The sequence below is a fragment of the Porites lutea genome, chromosome 13 (genome assembly GCF_958299795.1).
Source record: "Porites lutea chromosome 13, jaPorLute2.1, whole genome shotgun sequence".
NCBI lineage: Eukaryota > Metazoa > Cnidaria > Anthozoa > Scleractinia > Poritidae > Porites > Porites lutea.
In genome coordinates, this window is record NC_133213.1 from 18,619,786 (window position 1) to 18,646,693 (window position 26,908).

Below are 26,908 nucleotides of genomic sequence, written 5' to 3' on the forward strand. Positions count from 1 at the left end.
ACGAGAAGATGGATCTCGTCAATGAGCTGTTATTTCCACCTCGGAAAATGATTTGTTCATGGCATGTGCGACATTTCTTGCTTTTAGACGGGGCCTTCTATTTTAGGTCAAAGTGCCCTCTTTTAATTACTACTTGACCTTACTGATTCGCTGTATAAACAAACAAGTTTGTCACATCTGTTTTTAGGCTTCTAAATTGGGTTAAAGAAGCTTACAGTTCAGACAGGGAAGCAGCGGCTTTTTAAAGGTGAACATACCAGGAACTGTTCTGACCTCGAGGAGGGTGGGGAATAGGCGGTGTTCTGGGTGGGTGTTTCCCAAATTTCTTCCTTTTGCGTGCTGGGGACATTTCGATGAATAAATAGGCCTCGTAACCAGCCAACTGGATTTCACTGTCTGTGATAAAGACGGAGCCTAAAAACAAAGAAAAGAAAATGGAAAATTAGACTACGAGTAGTCCCCCATTTTTCCTCAGGGATAGTAGAGCAAGCGAAACGCGAGCGGGCGTGAAAATCATAATTCTCTCTCCCCGCCGCGTGTCGCAATTCCTCGCGTGGGGTGATTTTCACGCGCGCTCGCGTTTCGCTTGCTCTACTATCCCTGAGGAAAAATGGGGGACTACTCGTAGTCTAACGGAAAATAAGTGTTGACAGGCCGACCATCCCCACGGGCACGTGATATTAAAAGCTCTCCTTAAAGTTGGCGTCGTAACCTGAAAGGGGAATTTGGGGTCGGTTGGGGGACGAAATTCTAGCGGTTTCTTTACTTGATAAATTGACAGTGTTGAAAAATTGACTTAATAGTGTTGACAAAATTAACTTAAAGCATTGTATCACCAAAATACAAAAAGGCTTTACATCAGCTAACTCAATGATAAAAATGTGTTCTTCTAGTAAAAATTTGACTGTTGTTTTCGAAATTTAGCTGCACGCTCGTTCGTACGTGCCTATATTGTAGCTAAGCCCCGTTATCACAATTTCTTAATCAGATCTGTGCCTGTAACTTTTAAAATGGAGAAATGATCAGTTGTCACTTTTATAGAAGTAGGCACATAGCCAAAGGTGGAGGTACTTAACGTGTAGAAAAAAAAAACAGCTTGACAAAGCAAATTGTTATTCATCGCAAGTCATAATATAATAGCAGCTCGAAGGACTATCCACAACGCTTTCCACAACTTCATTGATCTTGTGACCTCTTGTAGTCTGCAACACAGCCGTTTTTTGTGCCGTCACGCAACGCTCTTTTCCACAAATGGGGGAGGAGCGTTGCGTGACGACCCAAAAGTAAACCGTATTACCCCTCCCTACACGGGTGGAGATCACGTGGAGAAAATTTTACAAGAGAGAGGCACTGGAAAATTCTTTCATTTTGCCTCAGTCGTGTGTGTTGGGTGCAAGTTGTTTGGCCTGTGAATTTTACAAATTTCCTTCGACAACTGGACTCGATCTAAGCAACATGGGAGACACATACCACAGACCGGACCAAAAGACTCTCCAGGCCTTGAGAGATATGGCGAACAGGCTACGAATCCATAGCATTGAGTCTACGAACACAGCAGGTTCAGGGTACGTACAATATGCAGTAATTTTAATGCTAAACTTTGCAGCTTGGTTTAACTCACAAGTCGCATTTAAACTTCCTGATTTTATCTTTCAGACATCCGTCGTCTTGTTGTTCTATGGCTGAAATAATGTCGGTTCTTTTCTTCCATACCATGCGTTACAAAGGTGGGTTTTAGTTATGCTTTTAGTTTTGCCTGCTCGTAATCATCTTAAACCGTGCGAGCGAGATATGTATTGAGCAATACTTTCTTGGTGCTTGTCATTCGAAATTTTAGCCAACATAACATGAACTTTATTAGCAGCTTTTAGAAGCCGATTTGGCCTCCATTCCGTGCTATTTCGCTTTTATGTAAAATTCGTAAGGTTGTACTCCGAGGTGTCTTAAGCAAATATTGGCCCAAGTCTTCAAGGCAGTACTGTGGAGTTTTCATCAGCGTGTATCGATTTCACCCCATTGGATTCAGTTAATAACTCACTTAAGTTATTAATTTTAGTTTGTTTACTGTATTTTGATTTTGCGATGCTGTACGTAGAATCTTTTTGAGGTAAATTTAAAGCGTGCCAATTCTTTTTTGCATTGTCACTGTCCAATGGCTTAATTAAATGCCTGTCCTTAAGCATGTAATAGTTGCATACACTTAATTCAAGTTCGATTCGCTTTGATTTGAATTTAACAAATACGTCACTGTTTTTTTAAAAAAAGCATTTTTACAAAGGCGCTGGGATCTTTCATCTCCCGTGTCGTACATCATTGCACATAAAGTATTTTCTGAAGAGCTTTTAGCTTTAAGTTAAAACTTTGAAACTCCTACTAATTTACAAGCGCTAGCCTTAATTTTGATTACATGTGCAATGTATTACGACAAAACACGGAAAATAAAGGCAGACATCTCTTTCTGCTAGACCAACACATGTCAATCATCTGACCTTGTGTTGAGTAAATTTAATTGTATCTGTGAGCCGATGTACATGTTTTCGTCATGCAAATTGCAGAGAATCACTCAGTCATGTCATGTAGATTTTGAGTTAAACATAAATATTCTTGAAACATTTTACAAGCCAAAAAGATGCTATTTTCTTGTGGTCATAAATAATCTTTGTTGAGTTTGTTTTTAAAAGCTGTTTTTTGTTTTTCAAACAACTTCGGAAAGTTTTGAAAACTTTTAGAATAAATGCTTTTGTGTTATTATTTTCTTGAATTGTTATTACTGTTTGTGTTGAGCTACAGGTTGTACTTGGAACTGAATATATCTAACAATTTATTACCCCTATCACCGTTCAACAGCTCAATCTTATGTTGTAAAAGACATATTGCACCATCCTTTTTTTTTTTTGTATGTGCAATATTAATACAACAGTGCTTTTTTAATATTCCTTTTTTGTTAGTCTTCATTAAGGTCACCAATATCAATTTTGTTTCCTTTAGTCATGCAATGTTGTTCATGAGTTAAACTATGAAATTGTGTTACCAAATGATTTTTGTTGCTATGTAATGATTAAAACGTACCCATTTTTGATCATTATAATATCCTTCTCCCTTATGCTTTGGGCAATTCAGAGTAATGATTTTCAACTTCCTTTAATCTGCATAATAATTGAAAGCAATGCAAAAGTGAATACCTTTGCACTACTCAATCGATTGTTCACTGACTTTTACTAGCAAGTTATAATTTTCACCAATCTTTTTAACAGCTGTAAAGATGGGGATATACATGTCAAAATTAATCTACAATTTTAAATAAGATGGAATTTCTCTCAGATATAGGAATACATCATTCTTTTTTATTCCATTGAATTTCCTTTTGTTGGAGCTTTTGTTTTCTCAATTTGCTTTAAAATTGCTGTTCTTTGGAAACTATTTTAGTTTTTTTAGTTTGTATTTTTGAGACAGATTGGAAAAATCATGTCCTTTTCCAATATGTCAATCAAACTTCCATTAAGCTTATTATATGTATCAAGTTCGTTCATCAATAGTTTTAGATTTGATTGAAGTGAATTGAGTACTGAACTTATGTGGTGAGCTTATGCATATTGAAACATGGTGGAAGCGGCGTAGCTGGTTTAGGACCCCGCTGGAGTCCTAGAGAGAGAGAGAGAGTCCAATGTCCAACTCGGAAGAAACTACGGCGCATCGGCGGCCTCACAAGCTTCACCTCCTTTGCCGTCTCAGCCGAGCGTCACAATGCAAGCTGCTCCCCTTAGACAAGGTATCATGCCGCCAAAACCTCTAGGTACCACTACTAACATAGCTGAAAACTGGAAACAGTTCAAACAGATCTGGGAAATTTACGCTATTATCACAAATCTTACTGCACAAATGGAACAGTACAGGGTCACGTTACTCCTTCACTGCCTGGGTCCAGGTGCCATGAAAAATCTACAATGGAAAGCAGTTCGCCAGTGAGACGGACCACCGCACCTTATCCAAAATTATTGAGAAATTTGACGAGTTTACTATTGGAGAAGTCAATGAGACCTACAAACGCTATATCTTTAACGGATGAAATCAGGGCCAAGACGAATCTATCGATGCATACATTACTGCGCTAAGATCTCTAGCTAAAGCATGTGGATTCTGTGATTGTCTTGCCGACAGCCTGTTAAGGGATCGCACTGTTCTCAGGATAAACAACCACTCTCTTTGAAAACGCTTGCTGCAAGAGAGAAATTTGGATCTTAAAAAGTGCATCAATTTGTGTAGAAGTAGTGATCGAAGCTGCCTCCTCCCAGAATTATTAAAGATATTTCAGGAGCATCTAGCACAACAGATGACGTACATTGACTAAAAGTACAGCCAACAAAACCTCTTTGGAAGCAAAAATATGATCGGAAGGCAAAGCATCACAAGCACCAGAAGCGAAAGATTTGCAAATTCCACGCTGGGAATCACCCTCTGAAAAACGAGCTATGTCCTGCATGGCAAAAGCGATGTCAGAAGTGAAATGGCAGAAATCATTTCGCCACAGTTTGCAAAAAGGGCCAAGCGCGTGGTGTGCATGGGCTTTCTGAGCAACCTGAGCTTGACAGCGATGAACACGATGACAGCTGTGAGTCTAGTGATTACGAATTCCTCACCGTTATCGCAGTGGAATCATCTATCCATGCAATTGAACAAACATCCAGCCATGCAAAAGAAATATGCACAGAGATGGTGATCAATGACAAGAAAATTAAATTTCAGATCGACTGCGAAGCTTCGATAAACATCATCACTAGATGTAACACCAGAAAAAGTCACGTAACACCATCAAACAAAACCCTGAAGATGTGGAATGGAACAGAAATAAAACCCCTCGGAACTACCAGCTTGAAAGTCACGAATCCTAAAACTGGAAAGCAGTATTCAATTGAAATTGTTGTTGTTCCCGATGACTTAACACCACTGCTAGGTGCACGTACAGCACAACAAATGGAGCTGATAACTGTGGTTGAAGATCATTTTGTTTCTGTTCCGCCTCCTCAAAAGACATCATGTGAGGACATCCGAAGCATTGCAACAGCTGACAAGCTAGTTCGACGCTATCCAGAAGTTTTCGCAAGATATCTGGGAACCCTACCTGGCACAGTCCAATTGAGAGTTGATGAAAATGCCGAACCTTCCATAACGCCTTCGTGACCGATTCCCACAGCGCAGAGAGAGAAGTTCAAAGCTGAACTAGACCGCTTAGAGAATCTAGGAGTACTAGCAAAAGTAGATGAGCCTACGGCATGGGTGAGCAGTGTTGTTATTGCTACAAAGAAGTCAGGCACCCTTAGAATATGTATAGATCGGTGACTGTTGAACCAAGCCTTAAAAAGAGAAACACATCAGCTGCCAATCCTAGACGACTAAATGCCAGAGCGGGCTTGAGCAAAGATCTTTTCAACTGTTAATCTTACCGCAGGATACTGGCACTGCATGCTTGACGACGAGTCTAGTCTCTTGACTACCTTTGCAACCCCTTTCAGAAGATACCGGTGGAAAAGACTCCCATTTGGTTTATCAGCATCAAGCGAGATCTTCCAGAAACGGGTGAGTCAAGCCCTAGAAGAACTGGAAGGAATACTTAACATCACTGACGACATCTTCGTATTTGGAGTTGGTGACACCAAAGATGAAGCTCGTCGTGACCACGATCGTAAATTAGAGGCATTACTACTCAGATGCACAGAGCGTGGAATTGCCCTAAAAAAGAACAAGTTGAGACTTCGGTTTACTGAAGTGCCATTTATGGGTCACCTCTTAACCAAACAAGGCCTCAAGATAGACCCCGACAAAGTAAAAGCAGTCTTAGAGATGCCTCGACCCAAAGATGTGGAAGGCGTGCAGAGGCTTAACGGATTTGTCAATTACTTGTCAAACTTCCTACCTCTCCTAGCAGACCAAATGGAGCCTATACATTGCCTCACATGACAAGACGTGTACAGAATTTAACTGGACGGATGAGCAAGAGAACGCGTTTAGAGAAGTGAAGTGTCTTGTGACTACCACCCCAGCTCGAAGGCCGAGCTTGAAATCCAGTGTGATGCCAGTTAGAAAGGCCTAGGAGCTGCCCTCCTGCAAAGAGGCAAACTGATCGTGTACACAAGCAGAGTGCTCACTGAGACTGAGCAGGGATGCGCACAGATTGAGAAAGAAATGCTTGTGATCGTATTCTCACTTGAGAAATTTAACCAGTACAGCTACGGACGCCACGTGAAAATCCAAAGCGACCACAAGCCACTGGAATCCATCCTGAAGAAGTCTCTCGTGTGTACGCCAAAATGCCTTCAAGGTATGATGATGAGACGTCAGAAATATGATTAAGAGGTGCAGTATGGCATGAACCTGTACTTGGCCGATACAGTCTCCAGAGCGTACCTGCCGACGACCTTACATCCGACTGGAGCTGAATTTGAGAACATCAATGCCACTGCGTTCCTCCTGTATCCACATCTAGACTCCGGGAAATCCAGCAGGCAACTGAGGATGACGAGATCCTGCAAGCCCTGAAAGCTGTCATATTGCGTGGCTGGCCAGATGATTGTAGTCAAATACCAGAGCACATAAGCCCCTACTTTAGCATGAGGGATGAGTCGTCAGTACACGATGGGGTGATATTCTGCGGGCAACAAATTGTAGTTCCTGTCAGCCTATGAAAACACATGAAACAAAAGCTGCATGCCTCAGACCTTGGCGCAGAAAGTTGTTTACAAAGAGCGTGGGAGACCATATTCTGGCTGAACATGAACTCTGAATTAAAAGAAATGATTGCAACCTGTGAGACCTGTCGCAAGTACGAGACCAGCCACAAGAAAGAGTCTCTGATACCTCACAAAGTACTCAATTGATCATGAGAGCAAGTAGGAGTGGACCTGTTTGAACTAAACAAGAAAGAGTTCATGATCACAGTAGATTATTACAGCAATTTATGGGAGATTGACCGCCTCACAAGTACCACCTCATCAGTTGTAATTTTGAAGCTGAAGAACCATTTTGCTCGCTATTTTTGCCCTGATCGCTTGATCAGCGACAATGGTCCTCAGTTCGTGTCATCAGAGTTTCATAAATTGGCAAACGATTGGGACTTTGAACACAGAACTAGCTCTCCTGGGAACAGCAAAGCCAACGGTAAAGTGGAATAAGCAGTGAAAACAGCAAAGAACCTCCTACGTAAAGCATTGGGTGCCGGAACAGACCCATACATCATAATTCTTGATTACCGTAATACTCCCACACAAGGAATGGAATCAAGTCCTGCTCAACGCCTAATGAATAGGAGAACAAGAACACTCCTTCCCACAATGAAGACTGTTCTCCAACCCAGAGCCCCACACAGTGAGCGAGATATCCAACAACTGAATAAGCGACAATTTCATCAGTCTAGATACTACAATCAGCATGCTTGTGACCTATTCTCACTCGAAGAAGGTGATGTCGTATGTATGAAGCCGTTCCAGCTGTGAAGTAAGGAGTGGAAAAAAGGCATGATTGATATAATATTGAGACTTGGCGAAAGATCATATTTGGTCGAAACACCCAATGGAGACACCTATAGGAGAAATCGTTACCACCTTAGGAAAACCAAGGAAAACCCTGATCCCAAGGAAGTGTCAGACATAACACCTTGTAGAAGTCCTGAGGATCAGCCAACACCTGCTGGGCCGAAGCTACTGTCCTCTCCTGCCACTGCTGAGAAAACCACAGACAACAAGACAACAATCGCACCCAAGACAGCAGCCATGCCTCAGTGCATTAGACGACCCCCTCAGTATCTGAAAGATTACGTACTGAAATGATTAGATATGATTAAAGGACATGCCATAGTTTAACATTATCTTTTTCATTACGATTTGTTTTGTTTTTTTTATTGATAGGACTTGGAGAACATTGTAGTTTCTCATCATTAATAATTTGATCAGAGAATAGACAGTGTGCCGAATGATTAGAAATGATTGTTTTATGAAGAGACACTTTTCAAAACAGGAAGGATGTTACAATGTCAATCAAACTTCCATTAAGCTTATTATATGTATCAAGTTCGTTCATCAATAGTTCTAGATTTGATTAAAGTAAATTGATTACTGAACTTATGTGGTGAGCTTATGCATATTGAAACGTAATGGTGACCTTGTTCGGCAAGTTTTCATCCTAGTATTACATATAATGGAAATATAGATGGAACTGTCTCGTGAATTTTGTCTAAGCTGTAATATTCCTCCCAATTATGTGAATTATAACTGGACTTAGGTTTGTTATATCCATTATTTCTTAAATGAAAGAAAGAAATATCCTTTAGCTACCATCAAAATGTCTATGAATTATGCAAAGATTGTACCGGGTCCATTTTATAGTTAATTTCCAACTGTTGCTTTTTATAATTAGTGTCTAAGCCTCGAGATGTCTCAAGTGATAGGTTCATCTTGTCAAAGGTAAGCATTTTACTTTAATGACAAAGCTGTCACCTAGCTGCACAAACATGACTTTTCCAGAGGTTATTTTGACCTGCATTTCAACCTCTTTTCTTTGGCTCGTCATGATAACAGATAGCGAAAACAATCCTCAGTCTCTCTTGTGTCTCTTCACCCAGGAGTATAAATGGCTACCAGGGACATACTCTGTTGGGAGTAACCCTGTGATGGACTAGCATCCTGTCCAGGGGGGGAGTAGCAATACTCCTAGGCATGCTTCATGCTAGGGAAACTGGAAATAAGCTCCAGCCGTGTGGGCCTCTAGCCCTTGAGGGCCTATACCTTTTACCTTACCCTTTGCTTTAAAATGGGGAAAATTAATTTTGGTCATTCTTGTGACTTAAAGGATTAAATATTTCATATAATTTTTAGGTGAGCAAACCACAAAACAAGAATGTATCACCATTGCTGCTTGCAGTTTAATAATCTCTTGCCAGGTGGTTCTTCCCTTGGAAAACATTAACATTCCATTATTTTGTTTGACGTTCTCAGTTTCTGAGTTTCACTTTAACTGATTTACTTTTTTCACATTTATATTCATTATAATCTGCCAAGTGAAATGAAATTTATACTTGTTTTATACCTGTGGATATGTTGTAGTTCAATTTTATCCTTGGTTCAATTTTTTTTCCTTTGTTTCAAACTCATTATCATATGTTACCATGGCCAAAAACAAGAAGGAGAATAAAATTTAAACCAAGGACAAAATTGAACCACAACCACATATACATTCATTTTCTTATTCGTTTTTTGTTTCATTCCATGTTTTAGGGTCATGCTGCCCCCATCCTGTATGCGGCATGGGCAGAGGCTGGTCATGCAAAATTTCCTGTCTCAGAACTTGGGAAACTGCGGGCATTTGGCTCTGATCTGGAAGGCCACCCCACCCCTGTGAGTAACCTGTTTAGTTTTGCTCATGTTATGTGGTCAAATAGCCTGCGAACGGCAGACGTTTCTCCTCGCTCATCGCTGCTGAGAGATGTTTCGCGAGAAGGAACGTCTGCGACTCAGCGACAGAAATTCCATACTGATGACGCAAAATCTGTCCGGAATCTGGTCAGAAGCGCTAATTGGTCGACTGAGTAGTTTCGTTGTTTTAGCTATTGTTTGTGAATGACAGACAAAAGACAAAAGGCCGTAAAGGTCAAATGTAAATGCAATGAACCTCTAACAAAACAGTCAATATTTGTCGAATATAGTCGTCTCCAGAAGAAGCATTTGAGTTTTTCTGGAGCTCATTCGCAGATGAACACAACACTTTACCAAAATCGACCAGGAGAAACGTAAAATTGAACAAATTTGCATTTGGAACCCGATGACTACTGGATTTATTATGTAAACATTGATTTACGTCCTCGGTATGGAATTTCTGTCACTGAGTTGCAGACGTTCCTCGTCGCGAAACGTCCCTCGGCGGCAATGAACAAGTAGAAACGTCTGCCATTCACAGGCTAGTGGTCAAAAGTCTCAGGCGTCTCTTCTGTGGAGAAAGGACTTCTGTCTCATGAGGCAAGATTCTCATCTAGAGAAGAGAGTTTTGTCTTGAGAGACGGGGACAACGAGGCTCGTGCCTTGGGAGGGGGTGGTAACTGACTTTTAAGCGGTACTGTACTTTGACTTGCACAAGGGTTAATAATATATGGAATTCTAATGAAGAGATTTTTCTGAATATAATTGATGATAGATGTGTGGGATAAATAAGATTATTTCTGATGAACGATTATAAGTTTAGTTGATTCCCTACACTACTCGTCGCATTGGCGATGTTGGGGGTTGAGAAAAATGACTGCATTTGGGTGGTGGTCGTGCGTGGCTGTTTTAGGGGTTAAAACATGGATCAATATAACCACAGGACAAACATATGTTTTTTTTTTTTTTTGTGGAGTCATCAGGCCACTTTTATGTAGAGAGGTGACCATTATAGTAAAGGTTCAACTTTAAACACAATATGAGTTTAAAATTTTTCCCCCTAAAGGAAATTTTGAAGCCCCAGTTTTCCATAAGCTCTTATTATAGATTGGCGTAACAGCTGTTAAAAACTGAGAGTTCCAGAGAGGTCTACTAAATTTTATTTAGAGGAACTTGTTTGTCAGAGCAAAATGATTGCCTTTGCCTTTCATCTTTGTATATACGCCTATTTCAATTAAGGTTACTTCAGAGAAGAATGATGCATGATGCATGGTCCAAGTTTCATATTATAGCCCACGGTGCATTATTGTAGCAAGTCTAGTGCCCGCAATTAGCCTAGAAGCCTAGAAAGCAAATGCTACTGATGCTTCTATGCTATGTCAGCAGACCCTTAAGACAATGGATTTCAAAGGAATGAATCCTAGGCTTTTTAATTTAAGACAGTGATCTGATGTTAGGTCTTTCTCTGTGGTAATATGCAAATGCTGCAAATTTTCAATGAGTTTGCTTCGCTCGTGCACATGGAAATTTTGGATTGAGTTAAAAAAAAATCAGATTTGAGGCATTTGTTGAACTGCAATAGATAAAACTTAACATTATGTGTTTATCTATTTTTCAGGCAATTTTTTAAAAACTGATTTAAAAAAAAGTAGCGTTTTTAGTTTGCTTTACTGAAATAACCAGCATTCTGGCCCATGCAAAAACGCAGCTCAATCAGGCGGTAAAACCCTATTCATTTAATGTTGTTAAAAGAAGAGGCTTCTAATTTTTTACTGTGAGATTTTAATCAAAGAAAGACTATCGTCAACTCGTGTGTACGTTGTTTAGAAAGTAATCAATTAGTTATCACCTCTGGTTTTCCCACAATAAATTTTAGGAAATGATAGAAATTCAAATTATAAATATACTATCCTTGTTCTGGAAACACAATACTTTTCTTGCTGTTTATTGCACTTTATTAACAGTTATTTGGGTATATATATTTAAAAACAAAAAAAACAAAAAAAAAAAGCAAAACAAATAAGCAAACAAAACAAAACAAAAAAGAAAAAAAAAAGGAAGATGGGAAAAAGAAGGCTCTCGAGTTCGGACCCGATTAATTACAAAGTGCATCTACCACGAGTGAGCAAGTGACTCATTTGCATATCCCTGTCCCTGCAATAACTCGTCGTATGCTTGTGCGTACCCACGAGTTAAAAATTAAAGTTTTCAGCTCACTCATGCTTAAGAATAATATTTTAGCAGCCATTTGACTTGAAAGCTCTCTAGAATGCCTTCTCACAAATGGTCTCCATTATTTCAATAAACGTGAGCAAGACTAAACTTCCCCTTACAAAAGGGTTTACCATAGTGCGCTGCAGGCTATAAAACATGGTTCACGGGAGCAACCTTAATTGTAATAGGTGTATATACGAAAAGCCAGTGCTGTGCACATCAGTGCTGTTTCAAAGTACCATAGCCTTTGAGAAATGTAAGGACATTAGTTTGACATATATGGTTTGATCCAAACCTATACTTGCTTTCTGTATGAAAATTATTCTGAAATAATTCTATATGTAGTTAATTGCTAATAATTATTAGAACTAGAACAAGAATTCACAAAGAAATCAGGAAGGGCTGTACATGTATGTCAAAATAAGGTCTATCCAGCCTCGCTTCAATCAACTAACTGTAAATTGGGTTAATAAAATATGATGCTTATGTTTTCTTCCCCAGCGATTAGACTTTGTTGACTTTGCCACGGGTTCACTGGGCCAAGGTCTTAGCTGTGGATGTGGTATGGCGTACACTGGGAAATACTTTGACAAAGCAAGGTGAAATGTTATTTTATTTGATATGATTTGTCATTTATTTTTTTGTATATGAATTATTCATTTGGGATCTTTTGGAGCAAATTAAAGGGTCTTTTATGGGTTACTGACCAAGTGCCAAGTTTTCCGTATATCTGTTGGGTTAAGGTCTTTATTTATCTATTTATTTGTTTTTTATTTATTTGCCAGAAAAAAATATATTCACATACAGACACTCAATATATTAACGGAACTCCACGCATGCATGAACTGCGCGCGTGTGGAGCCCCATACCTAAGTAAATCTACCCATCCTAGAAAATTTGGTAATCATGTCATCGTACACAGAGTGACCATCCATCCGCACCACAGGCATACCAGTGTAAACATAGGCGTAAGGGGGATTTTTTGCCAGGGGGGGCGGTAGACCATTTGCCCAAAAAAATTCTTGCAAGTTGCCCAAATTTTTACAAAACAGTCGAACAGAAACGAGGGCCATACGATGTAACAACATAGGCCGTACTAGCATTATGAAAGTGGCTCGATACAGTTTTTCAGGGTCAATACCTGTGAAGTTTTTTTGAGCATAGACTACGACCTCATAAACAAACATTTGGAAAAATTGTCACCACAGTTGTATTAGATAAAGATAAAAATTTGTTTTGATCCGGGTTGCAATAACATCGGAGTTGTCATAGCAACCAAATGACGCCATTACCTATTATACTTGCAGCAAAATTTCTCATTGGGAACTGTTCTTCCAAAATTGTTCACGGGAGAATTTTCCTCCAATAGTCGCCTCGATGTTCGTAAAGTTAAAAAGGAATCTGTAAAAGCGTTGCGGAGATATTTTTGGGATAAAGTTTTTATCGTTAGAAATAAGGTAAAAAGGAAAATCTTGATGTTTGGCTGTTATCTGTAGAAAGCGAAGCGCTTTTGACATGCAATTTCACCTCATAGTAGTTTCAATCTTTTTAAAAACGTGGGTAAAAGATCATGGAGATTGCTCTGGCCAAAAAAGGATTTGAGTATTTAGTATGTATCATGGCGCTCTTGTTAGCGGTTTTGTAAACATTTCGGTCTACTTTAACAAATTAGTGAATAATTTTTAAACCACTTGATAGATTCTTAAAATTTTATTTATATTTTATTTTATTTTATTTATATTTTTTTGAATTTTAAAAATTACGATTCTTCGCGTAATTCAAACTGAGAATTAGTCAGCCACTTCTTCACTTTCAGACCCATTGCTGATGCTATCTGCCATACATTGTTCTACGAGCGGAGATGATTCTAGAAAGTTAGGCAGAAGTTTATTCTAATCAACTCATGACTGGAAAGAGCCCATTGCAGCACATGATACCCTTCCCTTATAACCAGAAACTCATCATGTGCTAGGCAACCACTGTCTCGTGTGAATATAACAGTACTGGATTATTACGCCAACTTCAGGTTAAAATAGAAAATATTTATCTCTTCAAAATAATGATTTCAAAAACACGGAAACGTCTTAAAAAACTGGTTTTGCCCAAATTTTCTCTCGCTGCCCAAACTTTGGGGGGGCTGCAGCCCCCCTCACCCCCTCGGCCCATACGCCTATGAGTGTAAAATAACTCAATCAACAGGTATAGCAATCTAAGGGAAAGTTCATTTAATATGACAAGGGGGGGGGATGAAGATATTGAGGGGGGGCTCCGAAAATTTTTAGACACCCGAAGGGGGGGCTCTGAAAAAATTGTTGCGCTAGGAGGGGGGGCTCCGAAAATTTGTATACTTCAAAACCAACACATGACATCATCATACAGATCGATGGTTTTCAACTCAACAATTTAATGACCTGTGCAACTCAGCTATATCACGTGGTTTACAGATATAACAAATGTAGTCTCAGTAATTATTACACTCTTGTTCATCCCAAAAATGCTTTAGAAAATTTCAAAAATTAGAAATGCTCAAACTTTTTATAATAAAACCACATTGATTCAACAAGATTTCAAAATCTGCTAACGGGAACCATAAAAACGATGACTCTGTAACAAGAAATGTTAAGAAATGAAGGAGGAGCGGAGGGGGGGGGGGCTCTGAAATTTTTTCGACTACCAAGGAGGGGGCTCCTAAAAAATTGAACCGCTAGCGAGGTGGGCTGCTAAAATTTCAAGCTTCGAGTTTCAATATCTTCATCCCCCCCCCCTTGTCATATTAAATGAACTTTCCCTAAATGCAACTTGAGGTCATTTTGGTGGGAAATCGCATAGCCACCGGCATCTTGTAAAGCAGAGACAACTAAAGAGTTAACAAAGATAAAAACAGAAAGTGGAGATTGTTTCTGTATCCGTGGTGTCTAAAGTATTAAGCTTAATAGATAAATTGTCATGTCCATGGCTAAATCTATATATTACAAAACTGTTAGGTAAAGATTAAAGAGACATAAATTGTAAGTAAAAGAATTAAAAGAATTTTTTTTTTCAATGTTCAACCAATGATCTTGACCAAACAGTTTTCAATGATGATGATGATGATGATGATGATTGTAATTAATTGCTTAAGCTGAGACATACAATTGCCTTGATGACATAATAGTATTGTTCAGAAACATGCCACCCTGAATCTGTATACTGCATCACCATCATCAAATTTAAATCAGGTCATTCAATAAAGTTGGAATTAGTGTCAGGATTTTAATGTAGATGTGTCATTAGAAGCAGCTTGATCATTTGCTCTTGCGCTGATGTGACAGCCTTATTTTTATTTTCTCAGCTATCGTGTATTTTGTGTTATTGGTGATGCTGAAGCTGCAGAGGGCTCAGTCTGGGAAGCTATGAATTTTGCAAGTTATTATAAGCTTGATAACTTGTGTGCTATCTTTGATATCAATCGTCTTGGACAAAGTGACCCCACAATGCTTGAGCATGACTTTGATACTTACAAGAAAAGAACTGAGGCTTTTGGGTGAGTTCAGTGAATAAATATCAATGCTGCAATTAAAAACTTAAGTTGTAGTCACTTGCAAAAAAGTAATTTTGATTTTTGTTTAATTGCAATAATCCTCAAAATTTAATATTGAGTATATTCAGTTATTGTTTTATATATACTGAGGCCTTCTGAATTTCAAAAACTTAATCATTTTTTCTGCTGAGGAGGAAACCATGTCCCTGTTGTTATTTTACTTCCTTATTATAGTAGGGGTGTAACGATTCATATTCCTTGTGATTCGATTCTATTTCGATTCTTGCCTTTCGATTTCGATTGTTTTGATTTGATTATGTAAATGTTTCTTAATTGCGTAATGTAAACAGCATGCAACCCTAAACCCCTAATTTTAGAATAGTAACAGGGACAGGTGTATTCACTGTCGCTTGTGCGTTTGTTGCCTTGTTTGGGAACCTGACAAAGAGTGTGTCGCACATGGCTTGCCTTATTTGGAAATTCTCAAGGCGCATGAACTGCAATCACCTTGCTCTTCAAAAAAACCCGCACATTTTAAAGAGTTCTGGATTCTGATTTAACAATGTTATAACTCAGTGAAGGCACCCTGGAAAGGGTATGCAAAAATCGAACCAAACTCAAAACGTAGAAGCAAAGAATCATGAATGGAACCGAACGGTCATAATCATGATTAATCGAGAATTTGATTAATCGTTACACCAATATTTTATAGGCTCTGAGAAATGAAGGTATTGGAATTTAATGTGACTTAAATTAGCACAAATTTAATTGGGAAACAACTTTAGAATAAAGAAAATTAAGATATCATTTCAAAATGGAGGACATTCACTAAGAAACAAAACTAATTATTGTTGGCTCATGGGCACCACAGGAATGAAGTACAGTTAATTATATAATTCAAATTGGGAGCTTGTTTTGTGCTACTTTCACAAATGTAGCAAGGGAGTCAAGTGAAGAAATCTGGCTTCTTTGAGGGTTCTTCCAATTTCACTGATACGTCTTTGTTAGGTATCAAGAATATCTAAAGTGTATCGAGAGTTTGGGACCAGAATACTTGAAATTAAGGTCGCAGAAATTAACGCTGTACTTAACTAATGTATGGCACAAAAATTAATGTGTATAAGAATTACTACAGGTAGATTGTTTTTTTGCAGATGTGCGAAACAGTTGTTTCTGCACAGAAACATATTTGAATTAACCCCACGTGATCTATCCCTGACGCCTGAAATGTAAGCACACGTGATCGCATTCCTTCACATTCCTGAGAATTAAACGATGGTGGGCTTTTCCATAAACAAACAAGGAAGGTCTTATATCCGTGGTAAACACTCTAATTTATTCCTTACGATTCGTATGAGATCATCGAAGGTAGACACCTCATTTTTGTCTGCTGTAATTAGTTCAGATCGATTTTCCGGAAAAGAAATATTAATATAGAACACTAATTTAGCTGGATCATGCTGTATAATTTACTAAACGAAAGCGGATAAGCGACGATAGACAGCCAAAGTGCGAAGGAATGTTATCGCGTGCGTTTGCCTTTGGAGCTAACATCTCTTTCGACACGTGACAAAAAACAATCACCTTTTTTGCTAACTACAACTGTTACGTACGTCTGCGAAAAAACAGTCTACCTGTTTCAGTAGTAATGCAAATTTTTGAAATTCGCATTTATTTCAATCATTGCTGTCACAGTTCAACCCATCTTTGTGCCATTTGTCGCCATATTTCAGCTGTCTTATGTCGCTGTTTCCAGGCCATGTCTGTGTGGGAATTTTGCCCTAACATGGCCTCTATAATGGTTTGAATTTTTCCAGCTGGAAGACCCTTGTGATAGATGGTCATGATGTTGAAGAAGTCTGCAAAGCATTTTATGAAGCCGAAACAACAAAGGATCGTCCAACAGCTATTCTGGCAAAGACGTACAAAGGAAAAGGCGTTGAAGGTATGGTAATAAGCCATATGCACTAAGAGGTCATGCGACATCGTTTTTATGATGATGAAAGTTATATGATTTTGCCTTCAAAAAACGATTAGTGGCTCATATCTTAAACAAAATAATAGTGATTTGGTTTTTCAAACCCATACCATTTTCTTAAAATGAGTAATTTCATAGCTGGTCACGTGACCAAAATGTGATTTTTAAAACCATGACTTACTTCTTTCTGAACACAAGTTTTGCACTTAAACGTCAAGGAAAATAATTTTGAAAAGATGATGTGGTAACATTTAGAGCACATCTGTGTGTAACTATCAAACATCTAACAGGATATAAGCAAAAAGTAGTTTTTGCCACCATATTGGAGGGCAAGAGCATGCCTCCAACATGGCGGCCAATCATACTACTTTAATTTGTTGAAAAATGAAAGTGCCATAAAATATCTCCCTTGTATGTGTTTCCTCTCAAATTTCGGCTGTAAGATAATTTTTATGTGCTCTGGACATCAATTATTTGTGGCATCAGCAAGATTCCAACTCATTGTTTAAAGGAAGCATTAGTCACATGACCTCTTAGTGCAAATGGCCTATTGAAACTCTCCTCCCTTGGCACTTGCTGTTGGCCTATATATTGTAGTTGCAAAACAGGGTAAAGTTATCTGGCTCAGGTTACCCATTCCAAACTTTTGCCCCCACCTTTCCCTTAAGTCAAAGTTAAGCAGTCTGTCAAAGTGACAATGACTGTTTCATGAAGAGTTCATGCTTTAATGAGGTAATCCTTCAGGAGGTTCTGTCCTTTGCTCGCTGCCTCCTTAAGATGTTCTTCCACTTCAGGGTTCTTTTCACGATGTCCTTGAATCTTAGCTTAGGCCATCCTTGAGTTCTCTTTCCATCTCTTCCCCTTTGGTGACCCACAATCTTGTGTAGCTAGAAGCCTTTTAGCTTCTTTTCTTGGTGGGAATTGAGGATAAAAGTGTGGCGAAGGTTAGGTCACAGTCTTCAAGTGGTTGTAATTAATCCAGTGAAGTGGGTCAATAGATTTTGCTTCATAATGATTCTGTTTTTTTTTGTCAGAAACTTTGAAATAATTATATTTTGTATCTTTGTGCCATTTTATTGGTCAAATGTTTCTCAATATTATTTATGTCTATATTTGTAGATTCCTAGCCAGCCAAATTTATCCCAGTGGTACATGTAAATACATGTTTAGTCATCATTAGCAACAATAACAACATATTATCCATATATAACACCTCTAAAAAATTTTGGGGAACAATCTTTGGGGCAGAAAGCCCATATTTGTTTATTCCAGTAGACTGAAGACTCATTTATAGAGGGTTAGCGTGGACTTAAGGTAAATATATTCACAAATTCCAGTCAGAAGAAGACCTATGTACAACTGTGTATGTTGTGTAAACTCAAATTTGCACACCATGATCTTGCTGGTATTGGTGAATGTTTTACTTTAGCTCAAGGCTTACCCTGTACTAATAATTAAGTCTTCAGCACTAATTTATTTAGTGGCCACGACAGATTCGAAACTGGACTATTTCCAAGTGTTTTGTTAACCTGTTTTGTAGGCGTTGAAGATTTGGAAAATTATCACGGCAAAGCTCTTGGAGACAAAGGCAAAGAAGCTGTAGAGAAGCTGAAGGAAGGACTCTCCAATGTCAGACATAACCTGGGCCCGCAGCCAGTTGTTGATGATGCACCTGATGTGAATCTGTCACCTGGAACCATTAAACTGTCTGAACCACCAAGTTACAAAATAGGACAAAAGGTAATTAAGCCATTTATTTACAATACAATACAATACAATACAATGTTCTTTATTTTGAGAGGGTAGATACATGATTAACCCAGTAAAGAGTTTTCTAACACATGGCCCTCTGTCCTTTGAAGAGGAAACTGGCAAAAATCCTCTCAGAAACAAGTAGTTTTATACAGTGGTGCTTCTCCAAACTTTCTTATTGATCATTGCATTTGCCAAGTATTTTTGTTTTGTTTTACTCATATGCCACTAAAACGCATTGCAGACATGATTGTTGAGCACGGATGCTATTTAGCGGAGTTAGTTATTCTGTTGATTCAATGTATGCAGAATAAAAATTTTATCTAGTGGTTTGAGCAGGGTTCTTATTGATTTTAAAGAAGATGTCAGAGGATGTAAAAGTAGGCGGCTTGGCAATAATTGATTGCTGAAGGCAATGTCAGGATTCACTCAGCTCTCACTACCCATTTTTCCTTTTTTTTTCTGGTTTTCTAGTTTTGGTCCTTGTTGTTAGCACCAAAATTTTTTTTTCTTGAGAATGCCGTAACATTGAGATTCCCGAGAAACAAAATAAACTGTTTCTGTAGTGACCAGTCTTTAAGTGATTTGTTGTGTAGCTGGAAATTCATGAAACGTTGCTTTAACTGCAGTGGTCAATCAACATTCGCGGCTAACAGTGCACTGTTACCCTCTTACGTCATAGATTTTTGCAATGTTGCCCGCTCAGAGGTTTTGCTGGGAAACAGTTTTATTGTTGGATATCATATAACCTCGAAGTAACCATTTGAGTGTGGGATGTCGGGAAGAAATTTCCAGCTATATAACAGTATAACACGGTTATGTAGTACTGTCAAACCTCCTGTAAGCAACCCGTAAGTGGATGCTTTTGGGAGATGGTTCCTTACAAGAATCCATTATTACTATGGGTCGATCTTTTGTGTGAAGGGGTGCAGACTCATCTACTTTAATATGGAAGATAACTTATTGTATGCAATTTTCATGTTGCAATATGATCAGCTCCATGCTATCACTGAAATTTCTAAGTATACTGTGAGCAGCATAGTAAATACAGTGAGCAAAGATATCAGGTATAAAAAAACAATAGAAAATTCTAAAAACCTTTGCTACCAAAAGTGGTCATTGACAAGAGTTTCCTGGGGGGGAGGGGACTTTCATATAAAAGAAACAGGGATGCTCATCTTCTCGCTTTGGGGTGTAACTTGCTGATTTTGGTCTCACTTTTGAAATAGATGTTCCCAACATTGTAAGCTGTGCTGCTAAAATTTTCAGCTGTGCGCTTAAAATTTTGGCAGTGTGCCTAAAAATTTACATCTTGTAGCAGAAGTGCTTAAGTTGTATCCAATGTCTTTACAGTGCGACTACTTGTACCGAGGCCACCCAGACCAAAATTTCAAAATTTCTTTACTGTTGGCTTTGATTCTGGCAAACCCAGACACTGTAAATTAAAAACAGTTTCAGGTTGATTTAGACAAACGTCAAAATTCCTTATTTTTTATATCCTTTAGAAAAATGGTTCACAATGTATGTGTATAAGTTGAACTGGCTCTGAGTACAAAATTATGCGCAATTCCATTGTTTAGATCTTGACTTGTGATTGGCTAATTTCAAAATTTGTCTCAAAATTTTGTCTGGGTGGCCTCGGTTTGTGTGGTTGACTGTTAGATTGTTTGAATGATTCTAGTGATTCAGAAAGGTAGAATCAGCTAGTACAGCAAATAACCCTTTATGTGTGCACTTTTTCAACATTCCAGGTTGCTGTGCGCAAGGCATATGCCAATGGTCTTATCAAACTGGGCAAGACTTGTGAGCGGGTTATTGCTCTGGATGGAGACACCAAGAACTCCACATACTCTTTGGATTACCGAAACGCCTTCCCTGGAAGACACATTGAGTGTTTTGTAGCAGAGCAGAACATGGTGGGAGTGGCCATGGGTTGTGCTGCTCGGGGTCGTGCCATCACCTTCTCCAGCACATTTGCGGCATTCTTTACACGTACCTTTGATCACTTGAGAATGGCAGCAGTTTCACAGACCTCAGCTAACTTCTGTGGATCTCACTGTGGCGTTTCAATCGGTATGTTTCCTTAAAGTAAGAAAGATTTTTTCTGAAAAAAATTGTGATGGGCTTTCTTTTCCCATGGGTTTCTAGGGAAGTTTCTCATGTCTGGTACTCTTTATTACTCACTATAAGTGACTACAATACTTGTAGCCTGTTCACAGTCACTCTATTTTCTCTTCAAAGTTCATTAAAAAATAAAAACCGTGTGGAATTTATTGACCGCCAAAGGAAGGGGGTAGGGGTGGGGGAAGAGGAAAATAGATGGTCTTTATTTTTCTTTCTTGCGCTCTGCGCTTGTTCTTGCACGCTCGCCGATGTTTTCAAAAAGAACGAAAAGAAAAAATAAAACAATGTCTGTGTACAGGCTACAATACTTGTCACATTATGTCATTTCCAATATTGGTTCATGTATTATGGATTTGCAAATAAACAGGGCTCTCAACATTGGAGAAGAAGAGAAAAACTATACTCAGGGAAAAGTTAGACGACAAGTCAGTTGAGAAGGCGTGACATGAAAAATCCTCAGTTTCAGTTTAATGATTCAATGAAATTTGACAAGTATTGTTATGTCCCTGCGCAAACTGAAAGAATCTTGAATATATGGGTAGGCAGCAACATAATGTAGGGGCCAGTAACAGGCCAGCTTTCTATCCACGTCACCAACATTTTGGTTTAAAAATAGGTACAGTGAGCTCTTTTTATTGTGGACACCCAGTTAGTGGGTTAGTGTCGGCAACAGCAAAAGTAATAGTAGAAGTTCATTTCAGACAAAATCTGTAACTAATTTTTGCCCAGAATTTTGCCACTGTCCATATTATTGGGGCTCCTGTGCTAGCAAGGTTTGTGCAATGCAAGAGTTGACTGTGTGGGCTGACTGTGTGAACTGTTGTTGGCTTACATTAAGCTCTTCAAGAGCATTTTGTACCTCTTGGATTCCTGAGTGAGCTTAAATGCATGGGGATTGATTTCTGTGCTTGATAAATTATTTATCTAGGGCAGAGCTTTGAAATCAATTGAGACACTATGAAGATGTGTACATTGCATGGGGCACATTGTTGAGCTTCATTAAGTCTGGGGAAGGGGGGTACTCCCTTATATAAGCCATATAGGTATGTGCCGCCCCAAAAGGTAGGGTTCTTGTGCCATTTTGTTTGAAAATGGGTATAGACTTTGCCCATTTTGGCCTGGATCTGAGTACAGTTTTCGAGGGAGCTACAGTGGTGTATGAACATATTTGTCAGTGGTTCCAAATGAATAAGAAATAAACCCATAATATGCGAATTTGAAATGGATTTTTTAGAAATTTTCTTGTTGGCGTTCGGATCTCAGTAAACATGAATGTTGTTTAATGACCTCCTCCAGGTCTGAAAACGGGTATGGATTCTAGAAGCCAGGTCTGAAAACGTGTGAGGAAAATGACATTTTTTGGTCTGAAATAGGGTCAGGATTTGGAGAACTGGGCGGCACACCCCCAACTAGAATTCCCAGGAGTTGCCCCTCCCCCCCGGATTAGGTCACTTCCCTGTAAACTTACATTGTAGCATACTAACTTGAACTACAGTATTTTGGGTGACACTCTTGATCTAAATTAAGAAACACCCTGAGACAACATTAATGTACACCCTTGAACTGTATTGGGTTATACCCTTAACCTGGGGTACACCCTGGCATTCTTAAAATCATTCGCCGTCAACCTATTTAGAATCTAAGATAATACCTGCTTTTCAGGTTTTAATAAAATTATTGTATTTTAGTAACCATGTGGTAAAAAAAAAAAAAAAGATTATGTCTGTCTTAATTGGTTCATGATCAGGTGTGGACGGGCCTTCTCAGATGGCTTTAGAGGACATTGGCATGTTCCGTTCCATTCCAAACTGTGTGGTGTTTTACCCAAGTGATGCTGTCTCGTGTGAACGCGCTGTTGAGCTCGCAGCTAACTACAAGGATATGACCTTCATCCGTGCTACTCGAGGAAATACACCTGTTATCTACGAGAATGATGAACAATTTGAGATTGGCAAAGCCAAGGTAAGAACGGAGAGATCATCTTTTGATGGGACAACCTTTGTATGTGGTCTCTCAGTAGCATTTTAAAAAACAATATTGAAGTTCAAGCAAGGCCTTGCACTACTGTCAAAAATTAAAAACTTAAAATAGTAGCTTTTGCCCATCAATGACATTATCAGGGAAAAGAGAACAAGGGGGTCAGTCCAGTTCAATTCTTGATCTGCGATGTCTGAAGGAGGTGAACGCCGTGAATGCCATTTTCTCAGTGTTTGACCCCTTCAGCAATAATTTCAATGCACTGGATTGTACAAGTAACGAAGTTTTGTGTTGCAGCTATAGACCTTAATGACGTTTTTGGTATAGGTAATAGGATGATTTGAAGTGATATTTGGCATAAATACGATGAGCGATATTTTGAAATTGTTGTACGTAATTTCACGAGCCGTTAGGCGAGTGAAATTTGAGACAATTTTGAAATACCACAAGTGGTATTTATGCCCAATATTACATAGAATTCATGCTATTATTTGATTATACTACAACCCGCAAAGGTTTTGTAATTTTCACCTGGACGTATTTCAAATTAAGCTGAAATACCACTGCTCTAAGTCAATCAAATTGCAGAAGTTTCTCATGTAGTAGTGTAATAGGGGTAACCAAGTGTTTGTCATCTTAGAAACTAATAAAGTATTGCACCTGCCAAATTTTGTAAACATGAGAATTTGAAAGAGAGCACTGCCATCACATGATCAAAATGCAGCAACAAAAGAACCAAGTGATAAAATTGTCTCAAAAAGTTATTCACCTTGCTGATTTACATTCTCCAAAGAAACATAGAATTTTTTAAAACAATACCCTCTAACTTTCATAAAACAGCATGGTTTTATTTTACTTTTTGCTCATGTTATTGCTCTAAAACGAAGCAGAAACCAGTAAAAAACATTATGGAAAAGCCAGTCTGTCAAAAATAATAACTAATAAAATTATTAAATAACTAATAATAATAATAGTTCTTTTATTAATAGCAAAGCTGACTTTAAAATCCTATTACAATTAATTTTGCTTTAAAAAACTATTCAGTCAAAGCACTTTTTACTATTCCTTTTGATTGAATTTGTTTTGATTTAAAAAAAATTCATTCAATTAAAAAAGAATTACTGGAATTGAAAACAGTTCATATCAATTAAAAACAATGTTCTGGGGAAAACGTATTCTAGCTTAAAAAAGCAAATTAAATATAATAATAATAATAACAGTAATAGTAATAATAATAATAACTATTATTATTCATTCAAATTTTTCTCCATTTCTGATTGGGTAAAATCCCATGCATAATTCCATCATAAGCTATTGTCAACCAAACGTGGAAGAATTTTGCGATGTGTAAAAAATGATGTCAAAAGTGCAGCAAAATTGCCAGATTATTGAAATGTTAACCGAGAAGACCTGGGGACGAGGTTGTGACTAGTACATGGCAGAACATTTCACTTGTTTCAAGAGTAAGAAATAGGCAAACTATTTGCTAAAAGCATAGCAAGAACAGCAAAAGACAACTCAACACCTGCTGTTCACCTGAACAACCCTTTATTTCCTAAACTTGCCGATAAACATGCACTATTGACAATAAACTTAACATCAATGAAGGTAAGCATGCTTTAGCTTGTTTTTAAACTAGGAATTATTTTGAATGAATAATAAAACAATTATTGAATTTGGCTTTCGTATTATCTGAAGAATTATGGATATCGAGGAGGGTGTTATCTACTTCAGCCTACCTCCTCAGCAGATAACACCCTCCTTGATCTCCATAATTCTCCAGATGATACTCAGTCTCATTCAATAATTTGTAATGAATCTTCTATTAAGCCCCCTGGGGGGCTTATTTCCTAAACCACGTTTGAAGGGGGGACTTAATAGAGAGGGGGCTTATTTAATTTAGCAAAGATGATGGTCTAAATTCTCAATAAAAGCCAGAACGCAAAAGGCAGTTAAAGCTGAAGGTCATGCAGCAAAAAATGCTACTAGCAAATATAAACTTTCAGAATATGAATAAGCCATACCGGATCAGTCCTCATGAAGTGTTAGAGTTGTAATTGAAAAATACAGTCTATCATTTTTAAAAAAAGAGGGAAAAGGAGGGCTTAAAGACAAGGGGGGAGGGGGCGTAATAACTTTCTTCCCCAGCAAAGGGCGACTTATCAGAGAGGTACGGAATTTAACACCCTAAGCGCCACACACCTATCAGAAATTTAAGGGACTACATTCCCGGGCTTGAATCACTGATTGAGAGTCCTTTAGTGTTTTTTTCTATGCCAACACCTACCTCCTGGATAAGCTTAGCTTACAGCACTCGCTTTGTTGGCTGTAGATTGTTCGTGAGAGTGATGAAGATTCAGTACTAGTTATTGGAGCTGGTGTTACACTGATTGAAGCAATTGAAGCTGCTAAAGAACTTGAAAAGGAGGAAATCAACATTCGGGTCATGGATCTCTTCACCATGAAGCCAATTGACAAGGAAGCCATTATAAAGCATGCCAAGGATTGTGGTGGGAAAATACTCACTGTAGAGGATCATTATCCTGAAGGTATGTTATGTAGGTTTGTTAACCCTTTAAGCCCTAAGAGTGATCAACATCAAATTTCCCCTTGTAATATCAATGCTTTGTAAAACAGTGGTTATGAGATTTACGGACATGATCACACAAGATGAATTTGCTTGATATTTTATCAACTTCTTCCCACTTCTTCTGTACGAAATGAATAGGGGCAACAAATGAGAATTCAAAGTTTGATCTTAGGGTTTAAAGGGTTAAAGGGGCTTTGTCACGAGGATACTACTGTGTTTGGTCAGTTCTGTGCTGAAGTCAGTACCAGATCAAGACCTTAGAAGATAGGGTGGTGGTGGGGGGGTCATCCAGACCCTTAGATAAGGGGGGGGGGGGGCTGGTCTCCAAAAATATTTTTTTTCAGTCCTTCGGGCCTCAGTTTGGTCTCAAAATAAGGCGGACCCCCTCCCGTGGATCCGCCACTGGAAGTCATAGGTCAACCACAAGAATGTACTGCTCAGTAGCTTTCATTTGAAAGGTTACACCTTACAGGTTTGTCCAGACTCAAAAGATGGAGTTACCTTGCTCAAGATAGCAAGGAGTACCACAGGAAAGCACTGCTCATCAGCTTTCATTTAAGGAGTCACACTTATTTTTTTGTCTTTTGCTTAGGTGGTCTTGGTGAGGCTGTTATTGCTGTTGTGGCAAAGGAGAAGGGGGTGATTGTGGAGACATTAGCCGTGAGAGAGATCCCGCGTAGTGGCCCAGGAGATGTTTTGATAGATCATTATGGGATTGGTGCCAAAACCATTGTCAAGACCGTCAAGAGCATGTGAAGGACATAGTCCTTGGATAACCATACATACACACTGTGCTGGTATTAAAGTTCAGTATCAAGCAAGATAAGACATTGCTTCCTATTCTCACTTAGCATATTATAGAAATTTTGGGCTTAGATTAGAAAAATGAAATTACTTGTCATGCATTAACCCAGGTAAACAGCATTAATTTTATGTTTTAGGAGTTATAATTGTTCCTGGAGATTATCCTAAAACAGGTGTGCACCTTTTAACTTGTTGTAATAAAAATGTCAACAATAGTAAGAAACGCAAGAAAAATAAAATTCGTGTCCAATTAAGCAATGAGATCACGTCATAATCTTTGCTTCCTACGCCTAGTCTAGGGTATAAAAACAACAAGAGGAAAAAGTCGAAAAATTGACATTTTTCCAAAGGGGTTAACCCATGGTTTTGGTCTAAAAATGGGCATTCCTGTTTTTATAGCCTAGAAAGGCGTTTTTTCGTTCTAGAATATCATAAAAGACATTTTCCTGGCCTATATTGCCTAAAAAAAAAACTTGGAAAAATGGCCATTTTTAGACCACAACCATGGGTTAACCCCTTTGGAAAAATGTCAATTTTTCTACTTTTTG

General features: G+C 38.5%; 1 protein-coding gene across 1 annotated transcript; it reads left to right on the plus strand.

Moving 5' to 3' along the window:
- Positions 1-1,340: 1,340 nt before the first annotated feature.
- Positions 1,341-26,606, plus strand: LOC140922653 (transketolase-like). Its single transcript, XM_073372642.1, has 12 exons — positions 1,341-1,565; positions 1,657-1,727; positions 8,407-8,453; positions 9,264-9,383; positions 12,117-12,214; positions 14,947-15,138; positions 16,953-17,080; positions 18,654-18,853; positions 20,617-20,938; positions 22,737-22,951; positions 25,299-25,515; positions 26,149-26,606. Exons 1-12 carry the CDS (start codon positions 1,456-1,458, stop codon positions 26,310-26,312), a joined length of 1,884 nt encoding a protein of 627 aa, XP_073228743.1. The 5' UTR covers positions 1,341-1,455; the 3' UTR covers positions 26,313-26,606.
- Positions 26,607-26,908: the final 302 nt, after the last annotated feature.

Coding starts and splice junctions, on each gene's coding strand:
- LOC140922653 (XM_073372642.1), top strand. CDS start 1,456: ATGGGAGACACATACCACAGACCGGACCAAAAGACTCTCCAGGCCTTG. Junction 20,939..22,736: donor TCACTGTGGCGTTTCAATCG/GTATGTTTCCTT, acceptor GTTCATGATCAG/GTGTGGACGGGCCTTCTCAG. Junction 25,516..26,148: donor AGAGGATCATTATCCTGAAG/GTATGTTATGTA, acceptor TCTTTTGCTTAG/GTGGTCTTGGTGAGGCTGTT.